The following is a 16,867-nucleotide window of genomic DNA, read 5'->3' on the forward strand; positions in this document are numbered from 1 at the left end:
GTTTTAGTTTTCTGGATAAGAAAACTCTCGAGATGGCTTTGACCGTCCGCACTTTTCCTGTCCGCCCTCAGATCTTAAAAACTACTGAGGCTAGAAGGCTGCAAATTGCTATGTTGATCATCCACCCTTCTATCATCAAACATTACAAATTGCAACACTCTAGCCTCAGTAGTTTTTATTTTATTTAAGGTTAAAATTAGCCATGATCGTGCTTCTGACACCGCTCTAGGTGCCAACAACACAGGCCGTGACTGAGAGTTTCGTAAGGCATTATACGCTGTACAGAAAACTTAATTGCGCCGAAGAAACTAATGCGTACTTTTTACTTGTTTAGTGTTGAGTTCGCTTTTGCGATTCTCTCGTGTTTTGTCGCTGGATCAAACTTTTATACACGCCAGCAACAACCCTTGCTCTTATTGGTAGCCAGCAATCGCTTTATCAAATGACTCGAGTTCAAGCTTGCTTTGAAAAACCAGTGAATCTCTCTCTCTCTCTCTCTCTCTCTCTCTCTCTCTCTCTCTCTCTCTCTCTCTCTCTCTCTCTGTCTCTGTCATTTGCACGCTTAATCGCCAGTTACAGTTTTTATCCTCTTACAAGTTTTTTTTTTTTCATCTGAGAGCTAGTGTCATTGAAGTATTAACATGGTTGTTTTTTAACATTTACCCGAAGCTACAGAAATCATTAATGCAAATTATCAATGTTTTTCGGTTTTCCGCTGAATTGTTTATACAGCGTAGGCGAATTGATGTCGTAAGTATTAATCATGCTAATGTCATTCCGTTTTTCATCTCATGCAAGACTTTTCATTTAAGCCGTTTGATGTTTCATTGAGTGTTTGTAAATGCAGTGTGGAAATACGGTAATTTTTTTAATGCTCAGTGCATTGAGACGGGCAGCCCAGTACCCAAATCTTACCCAGACCCGAGGCATCCTGAAAAAGATTATGAAAAAAAGCGTAGGGCTTATTGCTGAAGGAAACGTTAGACTTGCCTTTTGAAATTCACAAGTCGGGGAAAACGGACGCAAAGAAAATTCCAAAGCTTAATACACAGGGAAAGAAGGAGAGATATTTATTACAAGTCTTGTCTTTGTTTTAAATTTTTATTTTAGAGAGGTTCTTTTGTCTCTACGAGTCCTGTGAATTTCAAAAAGTACAACAAGACAACTACTATCGGTGGCCCCTGGCCTTTCTCGAGATGCTTAAAGTAGAGAGAGAGAGAGAGAGAGAGAGAGAGAGAGAGAGAGAGAGAGAGAGAGAGAGAGTCGGGAAGGGTGAGGGGAGGCAGGGATCCCTGAGACGTTATACGAATTCTCAGTCACTGATGATGTTACATCAGACGAGCGAGGATCTCTCTCTCTCTCTCTCTCTCTCTCTCTCTCTCTCAAATCCCCTCTTGTCCTCTGAGGCAATTAGGCGTCAGTCCTTTAACGTCACAGCTCCTTTGAAGATTCGCTTTGATGCATTACTCGCTTGCAGAGAGAATGGGGTAATCTTTTTCACGTTTACATCGTACTGCGTTTGAGATTCGGTGAGATGGATAACTGACTTGCACGGAGGAATTTTTTTTTTTTTCAGCTCTTTTCGTAGCCTGGAAAACAACACTCATTGATATCGAAGCAACTGGTTGATTTTCAGTTTCTGCTTTCATATGCACTGGGGACAACCTTTTGAAATGTATCTCCTAGGAAATACAACATAAACCGTTTATGAAAGAGGACAATATGGTGGATCAACGCAGGTGCGGGGAGCAGTCAATTAGCTTTCTCTCCGTCCCCCTAAGTTAATTACCCAACGATTGCCCTCTCCCTCCCTCCCTCCCTTCCTCCCTTCCTTCCTTCCATCCCTCCTCCCTCTCTCTATCTCTGTCACTTGTTGAGGATGTCAAGCGCTTTCAGCATCTTTAAAGAAATGGTGACAGAGTTCCACGACGCATTATTCCCGTTGTTGTTTGTATCGGAAGTTTGCAAACATTACATAGTACGTAGTGTGCTGGAAGCTTTGATAAGTGGTATATACACAATTCTCTTCAGTTTAATGTTTTCGAAACGAGGGAAAATGTGGTTCTATTAAGTTAGCATGTAAAATTCCCCTGGTGCTGTTTTTTAATTCAGTTTATCGAAATCATGCCGGTAAAGGTTTGATAATATTCATTTCCTAGCCATGAATGAGAGAGAGAGAGAGAGAGAGAGAGAGAGAGAGAGAGAGAGAGAGAGAGAGAGAGAGAAGAGAGAGAGAGAGAACTGGGTCCTGACAAGAGAAATATGTCAGTAGAATTTTATTCAGAATGTAGATTTAATACGTATGAGTCATGTTTGTATACAGGCCACATTAGAAGTAGCCTATGGCTGCCGGGTCCTGTAGAGCTCAGGAAACAAAGACCAGATTTACGATTCGCAAGCTTAAGGAGAAGTGCTTTCTTTTTAGTTTTCTGTAAAAAAAAAAATAAAACTATTGTGCCGGCTTTGTCTGTCTGTCCTCACTCTATTCTGTCCGCACTGTTTTCTGTCCGCCCCCAGATCCTAAAAACTACCGATGGCTAGAGGGCTGCTAATTGGTATGTTGATCATCCACCCTCCTATCATCAAACATACCAAATTGCAGCCCTCTAGCCTCTGTAGTTTTTATTTTATTTAAGGTTAAACTTAACCATAATCATGCTTCTGGCAACGATATAGGATAGGCCACCACCGAGCCATGGTTAAAGTTCCATGGGCCGCGACTCACGCAGCATTATACCGAGACCACCGAAAGATAGATCTATTTTCGGTGGCCTTGATCATACGATGTAGCGGCTCTACAGAAAACCCGATTGCTTCGAAGAAACTTCGGCGCATTTTTTTCTTTTATTTTATCTTCCTTTTATGCAGAGCCTAATTGGACGGCCAGCCACTTGTTAGTCTCCCAAGACCCTCCTAATCCCGCTGTCCAGACCGGGGAATGCCTTGCTCCCAAAACCTAGTTACACGAAACGCTCGCCCGAGCGTAATATGCAGAACAGTTGCCATTTGTAACATACATAACCTACTGACAGAGCTTCAGACATAATCATTCACACAGAATGCCATATGAGCAATGTTCTTATTTACTTATGTATCGGGTTGACTTCAGTAAGTTTACTAAAATCATATTGAGTTTGCTGTAAAGAAAACTTTTGTGCCGGCTTTGTCTCTTCGTCCGCACTTTATTCTGTCCGCACTTTTTCTGTTCGCCCTCAGATCTTAGAAACTACTGAGGCTAGAGGGCAGCAAATTGGTATGTTGATCATCCACCTTTCAATCATCAAACATACCAAATTGCAGCTCTCTAGCCTCTGTAGTTTTTATTCTATTTAAGGTTAAAGTTACCCATAATCATGCATCTGGCAACGATATACGATAGGCCACCACTGGGCCGTGGTTAAAGTTTCATGGGTTGCGGCTCATACAGCATTGCACCGAGACCACCGAAAGATAGATCTGTTGTCGGTGGCCTTGATTATCCGCTGTAGCGGCTATACAGAAAACTCGATTGCGCCGAAGAAACTTCAGCGTATTTATTACTTGTTTATGAGTGTCGTCTTTTTTGTCCTTCCATTTGGTACTCTTTCTTTTCCCTTAACTTTCATCCCTTGTCCTTTCCTTCGTGTAAGTCGGCATTTCACTTCTCATATCCTTCATACCGCCTTACGCATATTTCTCAAGTGTCTTCTTCTTTCTAGTTCCTTGCTGAGCAGGTTTAAAAAGAATGAGATGTTAATACGAGGAAGGTATTTGTTTTACCCTCTCGATGTTTTTCCTTGGCACGTTGAAATTCTCATGAGAGTGATGCAGCTTACACTGACATGCGGGAAGATAAAAGAAAGTAAATCATTACACTGAATATGAAGAGACTGGTCTTTGCTTTTTAGCATCTCTGGTTTATTTTAGCAAGATTAACAGACGTTGCGGTACTGGCAGTATGACAAGACACCACGCAGCAAGTGGTGCTTGCACAGACTGGAGAGATGTGACCTTTGGCTTAACAAGCACAGTTGCTAAAAGAATACGCAAGCATTTTTGCGAACTCACTCATACGCCGTGGAAAAACAGCGCTTAAGCGACAAACACAGCCATTCTATAATTACTTAATAATTCTGTGTAATTTCAATAGTCACATATAAACCTTCTCTCTCTTGTCTTGCATATATTTTTGCGCTTGATATATGTGTAGGGGCTCTCTGCTGTTTCTTTTTTTTGGAAACTTCCTACTGAAACAGCTCGCGGGAGAAAGCAGGTCGGATATCATTATGGATGACTAAAGATTTGGGTTCGATCTGAAGCTATTCCGTTCGTGTATCCATATATTTTAATGTTTATTTTTTTTATTGTATTTGACTGTTTTGCCGTGTTGGTGTGTAAAATCGAAATTGTCGATTTTTAAATTTTCACCACAAAAAAAGCATCATTAAAGGATCGCCTCCAGCAACTTCTGCTCGTATGAGACTTCGTGCAGACTTGATTCTCGCAAAATATCAGGAATGAAATACCTGAATTACAGGATTACACATGGCACTTGGGATAAAGTGGGTAAAATTCTATGAAAATGTCCGGGGAGAGAGAGAGAGAGAGAGAGAGAGAGAGAGATGGATCACATTTTGTAACAGCAGACGGAAGTTTTACCCACCCTAGTGACACTGACTGATGTTTCAAGTTTGGTTCTTCTCGACTGAATGTTTGAAAGCATTGATGGTAACTGATGATACAGCGGTTTCAAAATATGGATATTCCAGGCCAGGGACTCCCAGCAGTTTTCATAGACTTAAAAAGATGACCCATGAATTTGTCACGGGCCTTTTTTTGACACAGAGGTCCGTGTGACATCTACCCAAGAGCCCTACCTTTTGCTTGGATCCGAAGCACACTTGAAAGTGGTAGGAGAAAGAGAGGCATTTATCGTCGTCGGAAATGTAGGCTTTCTCTTTCAAGCCTGTAAGCTTAACAGGTTAGGGAAGAGAGGTGAAGATTACAAATTTAGGCGCTAGGTGATAAAAAGAAACAATCTATGTGCAGTCTGTGTCACCAATTCGGTATTTTTTCAATGTCCTTTTCCGCTCGCTTGTTGAATATGTAGATCGACTATCACAACCCCTGCTGATACTGGTTACGAACAGAAAGAGTATGTGAGGTTACGGCACTCAGTAATAAAACAATAAAACTCTCGTGCCTCACAACAGTCTGTTTTTAAAATGGAAAGCCCTTTTTAGTATTGTCGTTTTCGTGTTTATCATCATTTGAGCGCCACCTACCGTTTGTGGTACTTACTGTACAACTCCGGGGTCCTTGCGGTGTGTCCGCGCACGAATGGCGTGATCAGTAGTTGTGCTGTTGACGTTTGACGAGCAGTACGTGGTAAACTTGTTCGGAAAAATATATACAACTGTGAAACGATTTTGAAGAAAAATAGGTTTTTTTTGACGACTATGTCGTCGCTACGGTTAGTAATTGTATGATGTTGAGTGTCTGTTAAGTGTTTCATGTAATTTGGCGTTTGGATTTATATACTAGATGGTGAATTGTCTGCCCTTCATAATGACAGTTCGTTGTCGAATTCTTGTACAGTTAAATTCGATTTGGAGGTAAAGGTTCCGGGAATATTTTTTTTAAACCGTAACCGCATTTGAGGTGAAAATTACCATTTTTAATGCATTCTGTGAACGTTTCAGACCACGTCGGTAGCAGATTTAGTAGTTTAAAGATACCAGAACCCCTTTATATCTTGCAGTTACTGGGGACCACAGTAGGAAAGCTGGGTTTTTGGGGTGGGGGATAACTAAACGAGTGGCGCACAAGGATGTATTTAACCTAACCTAGGCTTGGGTTCCTTACCTGGCCGGAGATGGAAGGACTCCATCCTCCCTGTAAACCGGGTCCTCAACCTGACCTAAGGTAGGGTATTGTAAATTAAAATAAATCTTCTTTTGTCCTAGAGCTCAGAATGGATGTAAAACTTCACCACTGTATTCCATATGGAGAAAATTCTCCCATCAGTTCAGTAATTTCGGATGCTGAACTCATTATGCACTATATATTAAAGTTTATAGATGTTGCATTACCATCGTAAGACAAAGAGGTGAGAGCTGTAAAACATTATATAAACTCATGTTGGCAACCGTAATGCAGTCACATCAGAAACAGGTTGAAAAACGTCAATTTGACAAATTTTGGATAATTATATGATACGCTAGTCTGGACTACTATTAAGTCGTTGACCTGTTGGCAACAGGGTTGAGTAGCCAACACACCAGTACTGGTATTAGGTTTCAAACTATTCATATTTACTGCCATTTTTTCCTTGAATCTTAAGGGAAATGTTGAATGCACCCAAGATCTATGTTTTCATTTAGCACAAGAACATGGCAGCAGAAACCGTTGCAACAAATGACTTCTTTTGTCACTGGTATGTTGGATGCTGAATCAGATGTGGAAATGATGTCTGTGGCAATTAGAAAAACAATGTTGTGGACGTGTCAGTAGATTTTTCTCAGGCCATGGGCTGTCTGTATCTCTGACCTTGTCGCGTAAGTTTCTAACCTGTTGCTGATATGTATATAACATGTTTGTGCCATGTTTTGTTGTAGTGTGGGCGCACCCAAGGTTTAACGGTAATGAGGAGTCATAGTGTGGGACACCATAGGCTAAAGGTCGGGGTGAGTTTTGGCTTGGGAGGAATTAAGAGGACAACACATTTGCAAAGCATGTAAGCAAATAAAGCTTATGATCTTTGGCTCCCTAGGTCAGGTTACAGTGGTCAGGTGGGCCTAATTGCCATAGGTCATGTTACTTAAAGGAAGGTAGGGTTAGGATACTTAAGGCTTGATAGGGCAGGTTCGATGGTGATACAAGATAATTGAAGCTCCTAGGTCAGGTAGAACTCGGCCAAGGTTCGTTTAGGTTAAGTAAGGTTAGATTGAGAAACATCTGTATTTAATTAGTTTTCAAAGAGTCTCGCCCAATAATCCTGGTGTAACAGTGAGGTCGCTCATAGACTTAGGAGGGATTTTAATCGGTTAACCACCAATTTCCAACGTAATATGTTCAGCTCTTCCAGTTCTTATAAGGAAAAAATTATCAAACGGACTGTTATTTTACTTTTCCACTCCATTGTAGGATTAAAAGTACTCAAAGCTTTGGTCTAAATTCATCATGTTCCTTGTCTGAATGCACCACTTCCTAAGAGGGGGTGGGGGGCATAAATCTAGCTAGTGTAGGGTGCTAGGTCTTACATGATTTTGGGGTGGAAGGATGCCACTTGCTCCCTTAAGCTGACCAAGGCCATCATAAATCATAGAGTGGTATTTGCTTGTTAACGTACATTGGTTGTATGTTTAAATTTTTTTAATAAAAAATCCAGATTTTCATATACGACTAAGGTTGATATGAAGCCACTGAAGCATTTTTAATGTAAAACGATTCCAGGAAGCTATTAATTGCTTCCTTTCATTTCCGTAAGCTAAACTCTGTGAACCAAACAGAGAGAACGAATGTACTAAGTTTTGACGTTGCTTGGGAAATGAAGCCGTACTCATAAATCTCATAATTGGTTTGGCGACAAATTGGGTGTGCACTTTATCTCCTTTGATCTTAATGCAAACTTCGTAGTTAATTACTGTACACAGAGAGAATACGTGACCTCCCTGGGAACACTTGATTGATTACCATGGTAGATGTTTTTATTCTGTAGTGAATGATGCGGGACCCTTTTGAGTGAGACATTTATTTGTATTTTGCCCTTTGACTTTTTAAGTGGTTTGTGTTTATGAGTTTTGTTATTAGATTTTAGGTGTCAAATTGCCCATAGTAAGTCTTGTTACTTTGAAAGTCGTGCGTGTAAAGAGGACATAAAAATTTGTTTTTGATTTTTTTTCTGGTAACCAATATCGACAATTAATCGTTCTCTTTTCTTTCTTTTAGTGCCTGGCAGACTATCCTGGTACTGTCATGGATGTGTGTCTTTACTCTGTCGGTCTCGGAAGAAGAAGAAGAAAGAAAAGATGTGAAGGAGGAGGAGGAGGAAGATGATGATCAAGAATACCCAGACTCTGGTAATGCTTCATATCATGGAGTTTTTAATAGAGTGTGATTCTCTCTCTCTCTCTCTCTCTCTCTCTCTCTCTCTCTCTCTCTCTCTCTCTCTCTCTCTCTCTCTCTCTCTCTCTCCATTCTTATTAGTTAGCAAGTCTTCAGTGGCTGTAGTTCAGGCTTTGTAGACACTAGGAATTTCATAGTATGTAGACTTACGTTTTGCTTAATGTATGGACTACAGAAATTATTATGTTACCCAACTGTAGCATACTAATTTTGAGTGCCATATTATCATTTCCAGGGGTGGTTCATGCCGCGAAATCCATACTCACCGCCGCTGGAAGCGTCTGGAATGATGAGGTCCTCCAGAACGCCGTCACCCTTCGTCGTGCCATTCGTTCTGTGGGTCGTAGCACAAGAGATTTGTCCTCGATCATCGGGCCCGTTTTAACCACCCTTAATAATTTTATGCAGGTGAGGAATGCCAGATGGTTTTGTGGTGAGGAGAGATTAGTGCACGGAGGCTTTATTCAACTTTGTACACCGTCAGCAAACTCGCATCAGTACACCGTCAGCAAACTCGCATCAGTACACCGTCAGCAAACTCGCATCAGTAAAACAAAAACAAAAAATGAACAAAACTGATTAGTCAGCACAAGGAATTAAAAAAAAACAACTTTTACATCTAACTTCAGAAGTATAGAAACATTACAGCCAATAATCATGTTGTATAATGGTATATCATTTTCCACTAAGAAAAGGCATGAATAAGCTATTGCTTTTAGTAACCGAAATAGGAAGATGGGTGGGCTGTGATGTTTGGGTATTCTCCATTCACGGCGATCAAGTAACATTTATCCTTCTGCAGTCTACAAGGAAGCCCCCTTTTGTACTGGCTTTTCATTCAGGGATAAACCTACTCATTTGGGTTGTCATCAGTGGCAGTTGACAGCACTGATTGAAATCACAAGTAACCTCCCCCCCCCTCAAAAGAGTAACAAGTAAATTTCTGGTTTTCAGCTAAGTTTGTTCATACAAACTTATATTGGAGTATTCATGACGTGGTGAAACAGTTGCTGAAGCTTTGTAGGAAGCTTAATGTCACTTTACTTAGTGATACAGAGTTCCATATCCGTAACATAATATTCAAGAATCTTTAAGAGAGAATTGCTTACCATAGCTTAGCACGGAGAACAACTTTAAATCCTGGTAATATGCAACGCCAGTGTTGACAATTTTCGGAGCTGCTAGCGCAAGTATGGATACACTGAAGCCCTTTATCCCACTCTTGTTTCCTATTACAGCTTTTTATAAACAAGCAGGAAATGCTGTGGAATCACAAATGTTAAAGTGGCTTCCTAGGTAGGAGCAGAATCAATCTAGGTAGATACACAAACGTGAGAATGTTTTTCTTGCAGTTGTGACACGTATTTTCTGCAAGACACTTGGCAACATTTCAGACTAGTAGTGGCCACAGTTCCAGCCTTTCAGTTAGGTCAGTTGTGGGGCAGTTTGGTGACGCGCCATATAATGAACCTGATTATCAGTCAGTAAATTTTGCAACAGCATTGTCAGATTGCACTTATGAAAAGGTGTTTGAGCCATCTCCAGTGTATGGGCTTGTTTAGAGGCAGTCTGCTTCTGTTGTTTTATTTTCAAGCAGATGCTGTCGAGAGCTCGAAAATTGTAAACATTACTCAAAGTTTACAGTGCTTACAGGCCTGAATGGCAGTGTCCCAGTTTCTTCAGCGAGTAGTTCAACAAAGAAACAAATTTTACTTATAGGTTCGACAATTTCTCTAGGGTATTGATAGCATTTTTGTATGTTAGTAATACATGTAACCTCACGAACAGATAGTGCTATTTAGTTAGTGAAATAACTTTGCGTGACTGAATACATTCAAGTATAGGTACTTCACAAAGATAGTTTTGAGCTATTGAGACAACTTCTGTTGATGTTGCCAAAGTTTTACTTAGATCCGCATTCAGATAATGTGTTGTATTGATAATTATTCAAGTAGATTAAACTGCAGTTCAGAGGGAACCTGCAAAACATCAGGAACTTTCATAACTTTTAAAACACATTTCAAGTAAAAATTTGGGAATATGATAATACATCAGGTTGGTTGATGACCATTATTTTCATGTAATTTTATTGATCTTAACAGTTATCAGTACTCCCACTAAGACTATACAGCTTTAATAGTTTTTATTTTTTGAAAAAAATAGAGATTTTCTACTCTTAATCAGCAAAGCCCCCTGGTTTGATTAGCCCCTTCAATTATCTAAAAGATGGATTAATCTATTTTGGTAAACATTGATACTGTACTGGTAATTCCAGGAAAGGCTCATGTCACACCGCTGATAAATTATTTCCGGTCACGGCAGGTATTTTCCTACCTGCCAGGTGTGCTACAGCTGGTGGTCAACGGCGTCTCCAGCTTAGTAGATGTCACTGGTAAAGGCATTGTCATGCTAGCGTCTGGCGTCGATGTTGGCGCTTCTGCTATCGACACAGTGGGAAGATCAGTTCAGGTAAGTCTTGACTTTTTGCAGTCGAGATGCATTTGCTGGGATATTTTGGAACTCCAGGTATGGTGGTGGTAAGTTTTATAGCTATGGAATTATTTTAAATTCCCGTTAAAATAGGGTTTAATTTTTAGATGCGTACTGTAACTAGGATTTTCATCGCTTAAAGCACCCCTGTTAAGTGTTCTTTTGGAACAACTTTATAAAATGAAAATGTTATGTGGTATCCTAACAAAATATCGCTAGAAATGTTAAGGAACACTTTTTAAAATCTGAAGTACTTAGTGTACTTTGGTAGGATTTCCAGGTATGTGAAGTGAGAGCAGGATTTAAGATCCAAAAGAATTAGGATTAGGAGGTTCCAATAAAGCTCTGCAAAGATTACAGGTACTAAACTGAGATAATCAAGAACCGCAAATAGAAGCGAGGGTTTAGTATAGAAACTCCTAAAAAGTTCAAGTTTATACATATGCATTTTCTTGTGGAAACAACGATTTATGTACTATTTTAGTATTCAAAGTTTTAAGAACTACATTAGGATTTCAAATATATAAGGACTGAGGTTAAAATTCTTTTTACAAAATTTTGGAGGTTAAAGTTTAAACTCAAAACCTTGAGTTTGATGTAAATTAAAAATGCTCTTGTATTAAATGAAACAACTGCTTTGAGTATAGAGGGTATGATGGAATTCGTTAGTTTCCTGTCACAATAGGATTGCGGTTAGATGGTGCTGCTGCTGCAGATGTTTAGACGAGGACTGCATGCCAACTTACGGTTATAAAAAGGCTACCGATCAGATTTGAGATATGAGAGATTCATTTCTCATTTTTGTTTTGTGAAAAGAGGTACAAGTGAATTCCATTTAATAAGGCTGTTGGTAGAATGCATATTGGAAAAAAAAAAGTAACAGCCATTAACTGTTAATTAGGCAAGAAAGCAAGAACGTTTTTCTGTAGCAAAATCGATGGATGTTTCGAATTTGTCTTGGATGTGATGTAGCATACACATGTGGAACTTTACTCAGTCATACATGTATGTAGCCTTGTATTTGCAGTACATATATCTTAAGAATAGTTTCATGCAAATGTTTTGTTTGTCATATTGTATACAATAACTCCCAAAGACGGCATTACAAGAGGGTCGAGACAGTAAGTCAATCTCTAGGGATGTTACATATCAACCCAAAGGTGGAATTAGATTAGCAGGCTTGTCCCAGCACGGACCTGTACCCCTAAGAGTAGCAATCTCTTAATGAATTTATGAGGCCTGGTGGCAAGGGGACTTCTGTCTTGTGCCAGACCAAATGGGGATGTCCAAGGTCCCTTTATTTTGCATCTTAATACAGGGACATGGGTTGAGTGAGGCTGGTCCTAGTCTGGAGGACAAGGGCATACAGTATATTTTATTACTCACATCCGTTAATGAACGATTATGTAAACGTGTGTCTGTCGATAGGACATGACTAATGAAAATGTTCTAAGGCTACATGCCTTTGGTGTCTTTCATATATTTGCCAGTGCGCAGTACACGGAAGTCGGCAGACTATTGTATTTACAGGATGTATCTTGAATAACTTGTCCATTTATTTCAGACGATGTCGTCGTCTGTGCCGTCCCTAGTGACAGCACTAGTTATGGGCGGAGGGTTTCTCGCCATGGTTTTCCCTGGTATTCAAGACGCCATCATTTCCACAACGGCCAGGCTTGGGCTGATGTAGGTGAATATTAACTTTTTTTTATTCAGTTTAAATATCGAAGATTTTCATTGCCCTTTGTTAATAGTTTAATTAATGAATGATTCACTTTGTCGAATTGTTTGTAGGTTGAATATGTTGCAGTGAAATATTTAAGGGGCACTAGTAACCAATGAACAGGTTAATAACTATAAACAGTTTTAAGATTGGATATGCAAAGAAAAAAAATTGGATGAATTGTATACTGCAGTCCTTTATTATTTGCTACATTTTTTGTTGATTAGTTCTGTATTGATTTTACAGCATTGTGAGTATATGCTATTTTATAATCCCCATCATCGCTTCTTTTTAGAGGGAATATGAGTAATATTTCATCTTCATGCGAATGACAGTTTCTCAAGCCTGGGTTGTCCGTATACTGTCAAGTCGTCATGTGTGCTTGACAGTTGAGTTATATTTACCATAGTGTGGGCAGTGCCAGTTGTGTAGATGCAAATCTTAAATATAATTAGAGCAGTGTTCTAAGGACATAGCAGTACTGCAATATAAGAATGCTTCAATACGGTTGCCTTAGAGTGTCGCTGATTTTACTTGAACATAGTAGCCTTTTAGTAAAATCTGAGGGTTTTCCTTGAATATAGTATAGTGAAGACTAATTTAGTTACTTGTTTCAACATAAATTCTATATTCTGAAATGTTGCACCTTCAGTATAAACTGTATCTTTACAAAGGTTATGGAAATGATGCAGCTAGCCTTGAATTGGATGCTGCCTCTATAAGAGCAGTGGATGAGAGAGTTTCCTAGTCACTTTTTCTCTCCTCTTTAACAGACAGGAGTTTTCATTACCTTGAAACACCTGTATCACTAAAGTAATTACTGCTAAACATGAATATAAGCTTTAAAATGGAGAACACTGGAGGTAACCAGTTGATAATGTCAAGTGTTGCCATTAAGTTACGACTTCATCTTGGATTAAAATAATTTAGCGGCTTATCACGTTTTGCAGGTTTGCAGGAAGATTAGCAGCCGGTGCTAGATCATACGTGAACGAGGACTCCATGATGTCAACGGTTCTCCAAACTCTGGAAGTTTTCACGCATAAAGCCCAGCAAGATTTTAACTAAGGGCCGAAGGTTGCGCAGTCTTCTGGGTATACAGGTTGTAATGTGCAGTCATCTGGGTAGACAGGTTGTAATGTAAAGCCATCCTCTGTCTCGTCATTGTTATGCTTGACTGGAAGGTAATCCAGGTAAAATAACATTTTGTAATGAGAACCCTTTCAGGTTTGAGAGAACATGTGAATCTTGATGTCGGAAATAAATGCAATTGCTGTAGCGGCTGTAAAGTTAGAAACAAGAGTTTATCTTCCGCTGCCATATTGAAGTTTTTGAGTAGCTTCCGCGATGGTATAAGTTTGTATAACTGTTATTTCGATTTAGGTTCTTTCAATTTTGGTTAAAACACAAGAATGTTAGAAGGATAATCCTAATGCCCTTATAGTAGTTTTTTTTTCGATATAGACCTACCAGTAATTGCATTGGCGGTTTTGTGCTTGAAATTTATTTATCTAGTGTTTACAGCATACATTTAAGGCTAATAAAATACTTAAGGCTCTAGGTTTATCAAATATCAGTCTAGATATTGTGATCAAGGCTCTAGGTTTCTCAAATATCAGTCTAGTTATTGTGATCTGTAACAACAGAAAGGAGTGGAATAAAACGAATTCTTTTTTAAACTTAATGGCATTTATTTACATGGAAGTAAATAAAAATTTGGTTTGGAAAAAAAAAACAAATTCTGAAATCCTTTTTTTTTTACGAGAATATTTTTGCTCTACATTTCTTTCAAATGATGATGCTCTTACTCGAAAATTATCTTATTATTTTTATTCATTATCATTTATTCTCTGTTTAAGAAAATATTTTCAGATATAAAATAGCTTTTCTTACACTTCAACAGGGTTAATAAGTCTTGTATAGTAAGCGACGAATATATTTTCTGTTTACACTTTGCTTGACCCAACGTGACAAGACACGAAACCGCCTTAATGCACAACCGTGACTCCTCGCATGAAACAGATTCGTCCCGTGGGATGTCATTCTTGGGTCGAGCTAAGGTACAGTAAATGCATATCTGGAAAAATAATGGTCTTCGTGGTTACAGATGAGGTTTAAGATAGAACCATGTACGAGCACAGGACACTGCGCGATATACAGTACTTTATTATTACTTACAAGTGATGCTGCCGAGTTTGCTGGCGAAAGTAAGAGACAATTTTGCTATGTACAGCTACAATCGACAGAAATGCAGATGTTAACTTTGTTTTAAATAACTCTTATGAGTACTTTTTTCGTATTGTTTACAGATTGCAATCGTTTACCCCTTGTTTTAAATAACTCTCGAGTACTTTTTTCGTATTGTTTACAAATTGCAATCACTTCCCCCTTGTATATAACTAAGAGTACTTTTTCGTAATGTTTACAAATTGCAGTCATTTACCAAATTGCAGTCATTTACCCCTTGTTTTAACTAACTAAGTACTTTTTTCGTATTGTTTACAAATTGCAATCATTTACCCCTTGTTGTAAGAGTACTTTTTTCATATTGTTTGCAAATTGCAATCATTTATCCGTTGTCTTAAATAACTATAAGTACTTTTTTCGTAGTTTACAAATTGCAATCATTTACCCCTTGTTGTAAATAACTAAGAGTACTTTTTTCGTATTGTTTGCAAATTGCAATCATTTACCCCTTGTTTTAAATAACAATAAGAGTACTTTTTTCGTACTGTTTACAAATTGCAATTATTTACCCTTTGTTTTAAATACGAGTACTTTTTTCGTATTGTTTACAGATTGCAATCATTTGCCACATGTGAACTATGGCTTGAACGAAATAATTAAAGTTTGGCAAGGCAAGGTGTAGGAAGATTTAAGATAAGTTTTATTGTTGTGTAGTTTAAGATGACTAGAAGAGACCTCCTTACTTGGTCAACTTTTGCTTGCCACAATCTAATAAACGGGTGATATGTAAATGCCCATGTATATTTCCATACACACAAATAGTCCTCTCTGGGAATGAAGTATACATCTCCCAGTTTCGTCAGCAAACCCTACAGCAGCTAGTCTGTTGCTCTGTCAACAACTTTAACCCTTTCCTCGATAAACAAGCCAACTCACAACTTCAGACAGACTTCTGTGCTTGGGAAAATTCCTGCCCCTACATGTCTCTGGAGGATTGGAACATCATTCCTTTCGTTGATTAAATATGAAAGAATTCATAAAAGACTAGTTAACGAAGTAGATGAAACTCTACTTCGACTCCAAAAACACTTTTATGCTACATAAAACACGGAACAAACAACTATATATATATTATATATATATTTATATATATAAAACAAATCAAGCATTGGTGATTTTCCTTCCAGCTTGCGTTTCCACGGACACTTTAGTACTACTCCATTCTTCTGGCTGGGTGGCGCTGGGAGGGAGAATGTACATAGCTGCCCTTCTGCCCCTCTCCTACGGTTGGTTTAAGTTCTGTTGGGCGGAGCTAACTGAGCGGATTACAATACTAGAAGTCGTTGAATTAAATATATCCATCCAGTGAGTTCTTCCTGGTCTCTAGAAAAAAAAAGCTAACTTTATTGAACAACAGAAAAAATTAGGATGTTTGTCTAACCATGTATTCGGTTTGCTGATGCAACGAAGCAATTAGATGGGCTGATTTTTGTAGAGACGATTCTCATCAAAATCTAGTTCAGCATTTTCTAATAAGGTCGATTTTTGTAAAGATGATTCTCATCAAAATTTAGTTTAATATTTTCTTAAAATAATTTACATTACTTCATCATCTTTATTGTCAATGTCTTGGCCGCTGTTCTAGCAAAACCTTCCAACCGACCAAGAAGTTGTGATATAGATTTACACATTTTTCTTTTGAACTGGTGATCTCCTGAGCCTTGAGCCTTAGCGGTAGACGACTTTGGAATGTTGCCAATGTTTCCCCTATTAAGCCTACCACCACCGCCCCCATCTCTACCCATAAAAACTTCTGGTAACAACAGCCCAGATGTGAGTGGTTGGGAGGATTCGTACACGGCATCAACACAGCCTAGCATGTTATATTTTAGAAGCCAATATAACAAATACAAAGAGGGCGGAATTGTAAACGTGGGGAGATGACATTTGTTTTTTTCTCTCGTTCTTTAAAGTGAGCTTTTTAGTCTGAATACAGTCAAGGGAACTTTCATATTCCCCGTTACTGAGAAGGACGCAAATCGCAAGACGGAGTCAGGAAGTTGTAAGCTTCTTTTGAATGATGACGTCAATAGGCCCATCGATTCTTTTTTTTTAAATTCATTAAATATAATTATTAGAATGTTTTATTTAACATTTACTTTTAGACCGTTTACACTAAAATTCGCAAAACTCATGAACTGATCGACCATTAGTCCTAAACAACAGCTATCTTCGCATTGAAGTAATTTCAAAAGTCCTTCGATCTTCCGTTCGTTTTACGTAATATAAAATCACAATGTGAAGTTTCTTCGCTGTCCTTTTCCCTAATCGTTTTGTGCGTGGCTTAAAGAAATGTACAGA

General features: G+C 38.7%; 2 protein-coding genes across 3 annotated transcripts in view; one reads left to right on the forward strand and one right to left on the reverse strand.

The window, feature by feature from the left end:
• Window positions 1-5,281: 5,281 nt before the first annotated feature.
• LOC136846699 (uncharacterized) lies at window positions 5,282-14,583 on the forward strand. Of its 2 annotated transcripts, none has more exons than XM_067117785.1 (6): window positions 5,282-5,452; window positions 7,930-8,060; window positions 8,342-8,514; window positions 10,429-10,575; window positions 12,161-12,282; window positions 13,270-14,583. In XM_067117785.1, exons 1-6 carry the CDS (start codon window positions 5,439-5,441, stop codon window positions 13,385-13,387), a joined length of 705 nt encoding a protein of 234 aa, XP_066973886.1. In that variant the 5' UTR covers window positions 5,282-5,438; the 3' UTR covers window positions 13,388-14,583. The 2 variants fall into 2 exon arrangements, with proteins under 2 accessions (XP_066973886.1, XP_066973887.1); XM_067117786.1 differs by having other exon boundaries at window positions 5,306-5,452; window positions 12,161-12,286; window positions 13,270-13,406.
• The window catches only part of LOC136846700 (uncharacterized), a 198,959-nt gene continuing 196,078 nt past the window's right edge, over window positions 13,987-16,867 (reverse strand). The window contains exon 3 of the mRNA XM_067117788.1: window positions 13,987-16,867. This exon is cut by the window's right edge and continues 2,599 nt beyond it. The gene's annotated coding sequence lies outside the window, so the exon portion shown is untranslated.

Source organism: Macrobrachium rosenbergii, chromosome 15 (assembly GCF_040412425.1).
Source record: "Macrobrachium rosenbergii isolate ZJJX-2024 chromosome 15, ASM4041242v1, whole genome shotgun sequence".
NCBI lineage: Eukaryota > Metazoa > Arthropoda > Malacostraca > Decapoda > Palaemonidae > Macrobrachium > Macrobrachium rosenbergii.

Coding starts and splice junctions, on each gene's coding strand:
- LOC136846699 (XM_067117785.1), top strand. Junction 8,061..8,341: donor TCAAGAATACCCAGACTCTG/GTAATGCTTCAT, acceptor TATCATTTCCAG/GGGTGGTTCATGCCGCGAAA. Junction 12,283..13,269: donor ACGGCCAGGCTTGGGCTGAT/GTAGGTGAATAT, acceptor CACGTTTTGCAG/GTTTGCAGGAAGATTAGCAG.